The following is a 12,054-nucleotide window of genomic DNA, read 5'->3' as shown; positions in this document are numbered from 1 at the left end:
GAAAGCCTCCAGTCTTTTCCATTAAGTATGACGTTAGTTGAATGGGGTTTTCAAAGATGTCCTTTTATTATGTTGATGGAGTTAGTCTATTCCTAGCTTGCTGTTATTTGTTTAGGTCATGAATGGGTGTTAGATTTAATCGTGTGGTGTCTGTTTTTATTCTATTGATATAGTATACTGTATCAATTGATTTTTATATGTTGAGCCAAATATATATATACATACATGCATATATACATATATATATATGTATGCATGTATATACATATGGCTGTATTTTTGAGGATTTGTGTCCACAGTCGTAAGAAATATTGGTTTGTATTTTTCTTTTCTGTGATATCTTTGTCTGCTTTTGGTATCCTGATGATTGGCCTCCGAGCATAAGTTGGGAAATGTTCTCTCCTATTTTTTTAAAAAAGATTTTATTTTTAAGTAATCTCTATACTCAGTTTGGGCTCGAACCTACAATCCTAAGTCAAATGCTCCATTGACTGAGCCAGCCAGGTACCCCTCTCCTATTTTTTGAGAGAGTTTATGAAGAATTTGGTATTAATTCTTTAATTGATTGGTAGAATAAAGAAGTAAAGCCATCAGGGTCTAGGCTTTTCTTTGTGGGTTGTTGTTTACTAATTCAAACTCTTGTTATAGGTCTATTCAAATTGTCTATTTCTTCTTGTGTCAGCTTTGGTAGTTCATGTCTTTCTAGGAATTTTTCCATTTCATTTATCTAATTTATTGGTATACAATTAAATATAATACCTTCTTATTTATTTATTTATTTATTTATTTTTTGCAACAGCCTTCATTTCTTTAAGTTTACTTATTTTGAGAGAGAGAGACGGACAGACTATCCCAAGCAGGATCCACACTATCAGCAGGGAGCCTGATGCAGGGCCCAAACCCATGAAATGTGAGATCATGATCTGAGTGAAGTCAGATGCTTAATGACTGAGCCACCCAGGTGTTCCAACAGCCTTCTAATTGTCTTTATACTTTAATACAACTTCATATCCTGGTTTTTCCAAATAACACTCCATGTGAACTATTTTTCTATAGTACTTCAGTCTTCATAGATATTAATTAGGGGCTACAAAATCAATAGCTTATTTCCTCAATACTTCTTTTTTGAGGCAGTTGGGTAAATGTGCTCTATTATAATGTTGCAATAGATATCTTTGGACATGACAGAATACCTGGGTCAGACACCATCACTGAACACCTTTCCTCAAGGAGTTCATGGTGAATTATATTCCAACCTAGTCTGAGAGCCCTCATACCTGCTTGCATTCATTCTGCTAACCAGAAAGTGTGACCATAGGCCCTAGGACTGTTAGCACTTCCTTTGGGCACTACCTTCTGCTGTTCTTCCTCCTGGTAACCCCAGGTCATAGAAAGGCAGACAGGCACACCAGTGTGTACAAATCCTAAACTTTTTCCATCTGTACCCATGTATCAAACTAGGAAAACCCAGAACCTCCTAACTCTGCTCCATGAAAGCCTTTGCTTTCCTGCTCCCCATTCTAATGCTCTACAGCAGGACAAAACATCCACTTCTGGGTGTAGCTTGATGTTCTAGAAACCTTAAATCAGTGTTTCCCAAAATCCTTTCAAAATTTTTTAGACTTTGTGTAATTATAGCTTTATAAAATACAGTAAGAATGTCACAGCAATGTCAAACTGCCACACAAGTTTCTAAATTGATCACTTTCTGAGCTCAATACCAGTGCATGAACCTCACTTTGCTTAGCCTTATACCAGCTCAGGTGGTCCCACTCTCTATGGCTGAAACTTCTATGAGAGTCCTCGGTAGTCTCCCCACCTCCTGCCTCTGACACCCCATTCAGGGCCCCTGACCTCAGGGGCCTCCCAGCCTGTATGGGCCACTACCATTGGTCACCCAGTACCCCTAGGGATACCAGGTTATATAGATCTACAGCAGCTGTCCCCTAGATTAAGATACTTGCTGAAGAAGAGCTGAAGAGCACAGTTGGCCAGAGTTGCCCCACTTACACATGGGCTCCATCATAGGTTCTACCTGCACACAGGCCAACTTGTACCCCTCTCTGTACCTTTGACTGATGAACCGACTTAAGGCAGGGTGAAGTAGAGGGCCCGCAGGTTCAACTAGGACTGCCACCCTGAACCTGGGAGGATAGCATTAGGCCCCAAGACTCACCTAACACTTTTGGCAAAGAAGTGCCAGGCAGGTTGCAGTGACCAACTACCAAGCCACCATGAAGTATAATGAAGGAGTAACAGGAGCTGATATGTGCTGCTCACTATGAGACCAAGATCAAGGCATGGTTTTACAGGCACTCCATCCCTCTTCAATTTTCAAGTTATATTTCCTATAGGTAGTGCTCCTCGGAGAGCCACTCTGCTTAGGAGGAGATAGGCTGAGAAAGCTTATGTGTCTTGCTTAAGATCACCCCACCACAAGGTAGAGAGTTGGGACTTAACCTCACGGTATATAGCTCTGAGTGCTGCTCCTTACCATGCATGACACTGTGCCCCCAAGGAAGACCTATGCTGATGGGTAATTGAAAGGGTTCCCCTTGGCTTTTACTGAGAATCAATACAAGAAACAGCCGTATCAAGAAAGCTACATTTTCTGTAAAGCCTTTATTAAAGATAGTGTATTTTATTCTGTTTTCCTTATATAAGTATCCAATCATAACTCCTTAGGATTTAGCACCGAGCTCTTGGAGTCTCACCAGACATTCCTGTTGCCTTGGAGGCAGGAAACTCAGCCCTGAGTAAATGCTCACTCGCTGCCATTTTCAAGTGAGAAGCTGGGAATGACAAACTTGATGCTCCCTTACTCTATTCTATAGTTTTTCCTGGAGCTGGAGGTATGGCTGAAAGGTCTTGTGAAACCTCAGGTACACAGCTGCTGAGGGACCAATCGTGGTGGCATCAGGGCCCAGATCATGCAGTCAAGACTTTGCTTTCTAGTAGCCTGTTTCAAGGGGTATTCTATATGCTTCCCCAATCAGGGTTTGTACTCTCTAAGAGATGGAAAAGAGTATGACAAAGATCATGGAAACCTGCAAGACAAATGTGGGGTGCCTTCCTCAATGAAAAGAAGAAATTCCTGTCTATGGTGCTCTTAGTTTCTCTAAGGCAGGGATTTAGTTTTACTTATTCTGTTCAGAACTCACTCTGTTTCCAAACTGAGGTTTCAACATTTGAGTTAAGCCTGTGAAATACCAGATACTCCCTCTTGACAAAACTGCCCCACAGCATGCCCTCTTTGGGGGAACTCTTACTAGGGCACACTGTTCCTTCTGTCTGCCCTCCTATCTCTAGCCTCTCTTTCTTACATTCCACTTTCTCACCTCCACACCAGTCAGTTCCTAAGATGTAATGCTCTGTTCAGCTGGGTTTCATCTGCTGTTGGACATGCTTACTGTGGCTTTTCAATTGCAATGATTTTTATTTTTCTTTGCTAAAAGTAATTTCTGGCTTATTTCCGAGTCTATCTGGTCTTTTTTACGGTACAGTATTTCTTTTGAGCCATAATTCACATACCACAAAATTCATCATTTTAAGATACAGATTCAGTAGTTGTTTCTTTTTTTTTTTTTTCCCTATCTAACACCAGAGTAATTTCATAATACAGAAACTCTGTACCCACCAGTGACATCCTAACCTCCTCTCTCCTCAGCCCCTGGCAACTACTAATGCTTTCTGTCTCTGTAGATTTGCCTATTCTGGACATTTCATAGCAATGGAATTGGAATATGTGGTCCTTTGTGACTGACTCCTTTTATTTAGCATGTTTTCAAGGTCTGTCTGTGTGGCATAACATTTAAGTACTCTATTCATTTTTACTGCCAAATTATTATTTGTATTACTATGCAAATAGCTATTTGTATTATTGTACAGATATACCACATTTTGTTTATTCATCAATTTATAGACATTTGAGTTGTTTCCACTTTGTGGCTATTATGAGTAGCACTGATATGAACATTTGTGTACAAGATTTAAAATAAATACAGGTTTTCAGTTCTTTAGGTATATATGTAGGTGTGGAATTGCTGGGTTACATGGGGACTCTATGTTTAACCATTTCAGAAACCATCAGATTGTGTTCCAAAGCAGCTTTTATAATCCCACCCAGCAGCATTTTATAATCCCACCAGCAATTCATGAGAGTTCTGATTTCTTCCCATCCTCACCAACACTTTTCACTATGTGACTTTTTGATTATTGTCATCCTGGTGGTTATGAAGTGGTATCTCATTGTGGTTTTGATTTGCATTTCCCTGATGACTAATGATGTTGAGAGTCTTTTTATGTGTTTATGGGTCATTTATGTATCTTTGGAGAAATTTCTATTCAAATTCTTTATTTTTAAATTGGGTTATTAGTCTTTTTATTGTTGAGTTATAAGTTCTTCATACATTTTGGTCCTAGATCTTTATCAGATGTGACTTACAAATATTTCCTCCCATTCTGTAGACTGTCTTTTCACTACGCTGATTATGATCTTTGAATCACAAAAGTTTTAAATTTTGATGAAATCCAATCTATTTTTTCTTTAGCTGCTTGTGCTTTAAGTGTTATATCTAAGAAACAGTTGCCTAATCTAGTGTCATATAGATTTACATCTGTATTCTAAGAGTTTTAAAGTTTTAGCTCTTACATTTAGTTCTTTGACCCATTTTAAGTTAATTTTTGTATGTGGGATGTTTACTAACCTTTCCTCACATTTTGTTTTATCTTTCATGTCTTTAAGTATACTTACTTTACAGTCTTTACCTGGCAATTCTCTCTTCTATGATCAAATTTATAAAAAAGTCTAAACCTGTTCATTATGTCTCCTGACATTTGTATGTAATACACTGTTTCTTCATGTGTTTTGTTACTTTGGATTTTGAGTCCCTCTTTGGCAGTGCTTTGTCAGTGGGAATGCTGTACTTGCTGGGGTGAGGGAAATGGCAGTGGGGATTTGCACTGGTTTTGCCAAGGGCCTCTGGGTGTTAATTAGTCAAAAATCTCCTTTTGTGTTCATTTCTTTGCTTGATGGTTTCGAGATGACGTGGTTAGTGTTAAACATCCCCAATCCACAGGAGGGCAGGCCTGTGGCTATACAGTCTGTTTTCCTAACCCTGAGGACTGGCTGAGATATTTCAACTTCTTGGCCATGTTCTCATGCTGCCCTTCAGGCTTTTTCTGTCCTCTCTCTCACTAGAGGTATACTTTGTCAAGAAGTTTGACTTAATGTTAGTGTCTTAGTTCCAACCCACTACATGGCTCAGGCCCAAGGCCCTGTCTTGAATCTTTGTGGCCATTAAAACTCAAGGTTACCATGTAGGTAACCCCTCCCAGCCCAACACCCTGGTCATTTTGTTTACTCTTAGATTTTGGCTCCAGGGGATTTCCCTTACTTTATCATCAACTGGTTACATGTTTTAAGGATATGTATTGCAGTTCATCCACCATTTCAAAGTACTGAGCAGCAGGAAGGTTTTCAGATCCTCCATACTACTAGACAGAGAAACTGCGAGATAAAGAGATCGTGTGGAATACCTGTATACTAAAACAGGCATGATCACACTATAGAGTAGAATACAAGGTCCTGCACCAAGGTCAAAGATGCAGTAGCTGACCTGAGAGTCCTCCCATGCTGGTCTCCAGAGGCCGTTCTCCAAGGAGAACAAATTCTGATTAGACAAGCAGTTTTGAGATCATGAGTCAAGTCCTGGGGACAGCATATTACAGCTTTAGCTCCAAGACATAGTCTACTGCAAGGTCAGGTCTCATCACAAATGCTCCCTTTGTTGAGTGCCTGTTGGTTGTGTGGTAACTGCAAGAGTCTGTGACAAATGTCCTGCATTTAGCTGATAGTGGCAAAGGCTAGGTAGGGTGCTGCTGAGCCTGTCGTGTCAAGCTGGGGTGCAACCTCAAGAGGACATCACTTAAGGCCTTGGCACCTCTGTAGGAAGCTGGCCCAGCCCACCTCTAACTCCCCCAAACCCCTACCTCACTGGGCTATGCAGTGAACTCTGTGTCGTGGTGGACTCATGGTCATGGAGCTGGGGACACACTCCCCAGGAATCAGAAAAGCTCTGTGCCAACAGACCCACTTGCTCTAGCCACCTCAGGAGGACTGTAATTCCAAGAAATAGGCTACATCCCATGAGGCTTGGTTGCCGTGTGCTAAGGGAGATGCAGAGAATGGGGCGAGTAGCATAGAGCTTGTAAGAGCTCAGAAGCTTATATACTTGCATGAAGACCTCTTCTCTATCATTTTTATCTCTGCTCCCAAACACCTGGTCAGTGTCTGAGCAGGCCATTACTTCCATGATGCGGCAGTATCACAGCCTTCTATTTCCCCACCCAATCTCCCATTCCTCTTCTAGGCAAACTCGGCTCCATTCAAACAATGACCTTGAACTCCACAGAGCCTCTGCACTGACCAGCCCTTGTGGTGTTGTTGCCCTCGATGTTCTTTGTGTCTGTTCTGTACCCGCCATGGCTTCTTCCAATCATTTTCCCACTTGGAAAACCTGCTCTTTTCTCCTTGGACTCAGGGGCTTCTGAGTCTACAGGGACTAGAGTGTGCTCCTGCATGGGAAAGCAGGCTGCTTGGTGGGAAAGTGGCTGCTGCACTGCTAGCTGAGATTGTGTCCTACTTGGTCTCTCGGGGGCCCACACAGCCACCACCTACCTTTCCACAGTTGTTGGAGTCACACTGGTCAAGGCAGGAGCACCTGGCGTGGCTTTAGACCGCTCCGTGAATCGGGAGTCAAATGCTTTCATGGGTTCGATCTTGGACGGGGTTGTTAACACGGAGGGTGACGATGCAGCAGGAGTAGAGGTAGCATTCACACTGGGGGTGGGGAGTAAGAAGATGGGAGAGTACGTTAAGCACAATCCATCAAGCATTTGGGAGTCCTACATTTGTGTTATCGGGAGCCAAATAAAAGGGCCACAGATATCAAACTTCTATAAATACAATTTCAAGATGTAATCTACTATTCTTATTTCTTCAATATTTTCATCTGTAAAAATCAGGAAGTTTGGCTAGTGAGAAGGTCATGAGCAAATGCACTCACATTTGCCCCACTGTATTGTTGTGAGAGATTCTAGAGGTAGCATGAGGCCTAGAAAGTGGCTCTTACAACCTTTCTCACTATACTGCCCTACCTCCACAACTTGAATACAGCATTTCCATCCCAAACCACTCCAAACCAAAGCAGCTTTTCCTACTTTGACTAATGGTCTAACAAGAAAAGTCCCCACCCAGGGTCCTGAAGTCAATGTCTATTCCCAGCCTTCATGCTCAGCCAAACACACTGTGGCCTGGGAAGCCCCTCTCTCATCCCGCCTTGGCAATATGCGATGTTCATACTCTCCTCCAAGTGTTCATCTCATAGCCCTTGTCTTCTCCACAGAGAATAGGCCTAGGCATGAGCCTGTAAGTTTCCCCCATGCCCAAGCACATCACACACGCTGAGTCCCAAAGCCACTGGGACTCCTACTGACCACATCCACCCACCTGGACCCCACAACAGACACCTGGCAGGCATCCTGGAGTTCCTTCCTCCTCTCCCAGGACCTGCAAGGCCAACTGTTAAAATGTCTCACAGATCTGGAGCTGTCTATCCTTCCCCAGACACCCTTCCTGAGATGACTGGTGTGGCAATGATCTCCACCGTGCAGTGGGGGCCTAAGCCACTTCAAATGTAGAACTGCTGGAAAGTGGGGCTGACCCTGGGGCAGGCAATGCATCCCTGGGTGGTTTGCACCCTTAGGAGTGAGGAGTGCATCTTGGGACTGCATCTTGCCCCAGGAGGTGAAGTCCTCATGGCCCTGTGCATCAGAGACTCACCTGAACAAGGTCTCCCTCCCAAGCAGGACCTCATCAAAAATCAAGCACCTTTCTTTTTTTTATCGAAGGAGCCATGAAGTGTCAGCAGAACTGTGTCCAAATTTGAACTTTCCCCAGGGACAGGAGCAAGCCTTGGCATGCCCACTCACCTGTCCTTACTGACAGTATCACCAGCCGGCCTGGCACCAGCTGTCGCCACAGGCTCTGTGGAGGGCTTCGAGGCGCCAAAGGAGTTGGGGGTACTGGAGTCGAGTGGCAGTAGCTGTGGATTGCTATGAGAGGAGAGCATGGTGCCCGCCAGGGAGCCCGAGAGTGGGATGCTGTTAAAGAATGCCGTGGAGAAGTCCCTGTTGTCAAGAACAAAAATCAGCCTGGGAAATCAGACACATCAAGTACTTTCTATGTTTGAAGTGATTTTTTTCTGGGTCCAAAGGTGAAGTATTTTCATGGAAGAAAATGTGCCAAGTCACAGAAAAGTAAAAAGAAAACTAAAATTATGTCATACATTATGTGTAATCGAACCTAAGATGAACTGATACTTCACTAAGTAAGAAGTATCTAAGAAAGAAGAGGTTATTACCAAATGTAACTGTCAGAAGCTCCTGATTATAAGATGTACCCTAATCTCAGAAATGTTAAAATATGCAGGCGTGTGTCTCAGAACTCATGAAATGCAGCACACAGAGCAGGACTCTCTTTCATTATGGGCTGTGTGGATATACGATAATTTACCTAACCAGCCTCTACTGCGGAATGCCAGCGCTGTCTCCCAGCTTTTTCTGTAACAGACACTGCTGTCACAGGTGGCAAGATACTGCAGTGTTAAGGCTAAGGGCCCCGGGCCAACCTGGCCAGGTTTTACTCCTTTGCCATGAACAAGCTCTGGGACCTTGGGCACTTCAACCACTCTGTGCTTCAGGTTTCTATCTGCAAAACAGAAATTCACAGAACCCTCCTGAGACTGGGACTAACGTGGTTAGTGTAGCACACACTTAGAACGCATAGTAGCTGCTCAAAGATGCACCCTGTCATAATCATCAGTACAACAGGTGTTTCACAGATTACATGAGATAAATTCCTAGAAGTGGAATTTCAGCAGCAGATGGAATGTTCATTGATGAGTTTTGATAAATAGTTCTAAAGTGCCTTCCTTAGAGGTTTAAATTCCAGCTGTGTATCAGAGTGCTTGCTTCCCCAAACTGTCACCAACAGTTTTACCAAATTTTTTGATACTTGACAATTTGATGAAAAATGGTACCTTACTATAGTTTTAATAATTTGCAATTACTGTGATGCGAGGTTGAGATTTTTTCATGCGGAAGCATATGATTTCCTTTATCTGGTGAACAGTTTATATTCCTTATTTATTGTTCTATCTGGTTGTCTTTACTATTGATTCCAAGACCTATTTACATATCTAATAAATTCCTTACACGAGCAGGAAGTATTTTCCCCAGGATGCTGGTTTTTTTTTTTTTTTTTTTTTTGTAAAGACTTTATTTTTAACTAATTTCTATACCCAACAGGAGGCTTGAACGTACAACCCCGAGATTAACAGTTGCATGTTCTTCCAACTGAGCCAGCCAGGTGCCCCCATGATGCTGTTTTGACTCTTTGTAGTACAATTTTCCTTGCACCCAAAATGTTTTTTGTGTGGACTAAATTTTGTGCCATAGATCATAAAAATATTCTTTTAAAGAATCTTCTAAAATTTTAAACAAAAAAGTTAAAAAAAAAATCTGAGTTGCTTGGAATGTATCTAATTTTAAGTTGTGATGTAGGGATCTAACTTTGTTTCTATAGGTAAGTAGTCCTGACCCTCTCTCTCTCTCTCTTTCTTCCTCTCTCTCTCTCTCTCTGATGTAATGTAATTTATTACATTAGCTGATGTTTCATCACTGATGCAAAATGCCACATAAATTCCCATAAATATTTGGGCTTACTTTTGCGTTTTCTACTGTATTCCACCACTCTGTCTATTCATATGTCAGTACCCATTTTATTACAGTTTATAAGTTTTAATTTCTGGTGGGGCTAGTCTTCCCTGATTTTCTTTTTCAGAAATATTTCAGTTATTCCTGCTTATTTTTCCACACAAGTTTAGAATGAGCCTGTCTGATTCTGAAAACTCCTGTTGGTTATTTGTATGGGCTCATGTTGAGAGAGATTTATCATTTTTATAATGTCAAATCATCTTAGGGAAGAAATGGATGTACATTTCTAGTTATTTCTTTCAATTTTCTTTTAGGTCACTCAGTAGGATTTTATAATTTTTCTTCATAAAGACCTTCTACATTTCTTGTTACGTTGTAGGCACTGCATTTGTGAAAGTGATCTTCTAAAGGTAGTTGCTGCCACTCGGATCTCATTGTGTTGATTGTATCCACTTTATTATCTTCTTTTATTATCTATGGCAGTTTTCCCAGTTGATTCTCTTGCAGATCACACCATCTTTTAAATAATGATACATCTTACCACCTCCTTTCCAATATATTCTTTCTCTTGACTAATTGTATGACCTAGGACTTCCAGAACAATGTTACATTATAGTTACCAGACTAGATGCATACTTAGTTTTTGAATTTACTTTAAAATAAGGTAGTTTTTATCAAGTTAAGGAAGTGCCCATCTGTTTAAATAAATCAGAACAATGTTGAATTTAATAAAAATGTCTCTTAGGCATCTATGGAGATGACCATATATTTCTTTTGATCTTTTGATATGCAGAAGCAAATTAAATTTCCCCAAATTTGAACCACCTTGCTTTCATGAAATAAACCTTACCTGGTCATAGCGTATTAACATTTTAACACACTGTAAGTTTCTGTTATTTTATTTAGCATTTTTGCATTGGCGTTCAGAAATGAGATTGATCAGGAATTTATTATGTTCTACCTTTGTCATGTTTTTGATGTAAATCTGTGTTCATTTCAAAAACGGTTTTGTAATGCACTAGAGTATTTTCAAGTATTTTGAATGGTATTAGAATGATCTGTTCCTCTAATTATTAGAATGAAACTTTCTTATAATTTCTCTGTGAAACCTTCTTAGTCTGGTGGCTTTTGGTAGGTTAGTTCTGGGACATCGTCCTCTATTTCTTCTATAATAATTCATTTGTATAGATTTTCTTCAGTTTTCATAATTTTATTTTCCTCAAAATCACCTACTTTCAAATTTATTTACACAGAATTCAGTAAAGAAGTCTTTTGTCCTTTTGATTTATTCTTTATCTGTGATTACTTCTACTTAAAATATTTGTGCTTTTTCTTTTCTTGCTTGATTAAACTAATCATTACCTATTCTGTTGCTACTTGTTTTAACACGGGAGTCAAGAGGGCAAAAAAGCCTTTAAGACCAAAAGAATCAAGTTCTGGTGCCAGAAATAGGTGTCCTGTGGCAGAAAGCTAGCTTAAGGCCAGGTGGAAAGCCACCTAACACCTCTATCTCCTCATCAGGTAGGGCCTGAAAGGATGCTTGGAAGAAAAATGTCACCATCACCACCACCTCCATTACCCTCACTTCCACAGCTTTTCACAGTGTTCAAAGCACAGTCACATGTACCTGTCTCATTTGGTCCTAATAAAAAGTAAGCATGTAGCATTACCCCTGGTAGGTGAACAACAGAAAAAGGCTTGATCAAAGGAAAACCACTCTCTGGGAGGAGTCAGGAGACTTGGCTCCATCTGGTCAGGTCTCTGCCCTCCAGGGCCTCACAGCCCACACCCCCAACATGAGGAGGTCAGATCAGCACATCATATGACAGAAGGTCTCTTCAGACTTCAAAACAACTGCAAAGTGCAGAGGACTAGTGTGGGTAGCACCCTGAGCACATTGGTTGAATAAGTATAAAACCTGAAATCACTTTGACAGCGGGGGGACTATTTCTTTCCCACAGGGCCTTACCATCCTTTGAATCAACATGCATTGTTTTGAGGAGAATGACTAATACAAAAGCAAGCCTGACTACAGACTCTGAGACAACAGCAAATGGTGACTGAGTCCACTTTTCCCCTACTTTTCCCCCTCAGGGAAATGTGCCTCAGAGCCCTACTCTCTGTCCAGTAATTCCACTTCTGGGAAGTATCCTGTGGTAACAGTCATGGGTGTGCTCAAAGATTAATTTACAATCACAAAACACTGGACACAAACTACAAGTCTACACTTAAGGGGCTGGTCAAGTAAATCATGGTGCATTCACAACCTGGGAACCT

The 12,054-nt window shown here is 41.2% G+C and overlaps 1 protein-coding gene across 3 annotated transcripts in view; it reads right to left on the bottom strand.

The window, feature by feature from the left end:
• The window catches only part of LOC124525662 (protein HIRA), a 105,735-nt gene that overhangs the window by 35,164 nt on the left and 58,517 nt on the right, over window positions 1-12,054 (bottom strand). For all 3 annotated transcript variants that reach the window (XM_047098205.1, XM_047098206.1, XM_047098207.1), the window contains 2 exons: window positions 7,993-8,190; window positions 6,680-6,841 (listed from right to left, as the gene is read on the bottom strand). In XM_047098205.1, coding sequence (XP_046954161.1) covers window positions 6,680-6,841; window positions 7,993-8,190 — 360 coding nt within the window. The remainder of the gene's footprint in view (window positions 1-6,679; window positions 6,842-7,992; window positions 8,191-12,054) is intronic.

The sequence above is a fragment of the Lynx rufus genome, unplaced genomic scaffold, assembly GCF_022079265.1.
Source record: "Lynx rufus isolate CCGP_SWC_20201006 ecotype Redwood Valley unplaced genomic scaffold, mLynRuf1.p SCAF_45, whole genome shotgun sequence".
Lineage (NCBI taxonomy): Eukaryota > Metazoa > Chordata > Mammalia > Carnivora > Felidae > Lynx > Lynx rufus.
This window is presented reverse-complemented; position numbering and strand designations above follow the sequence as displayed.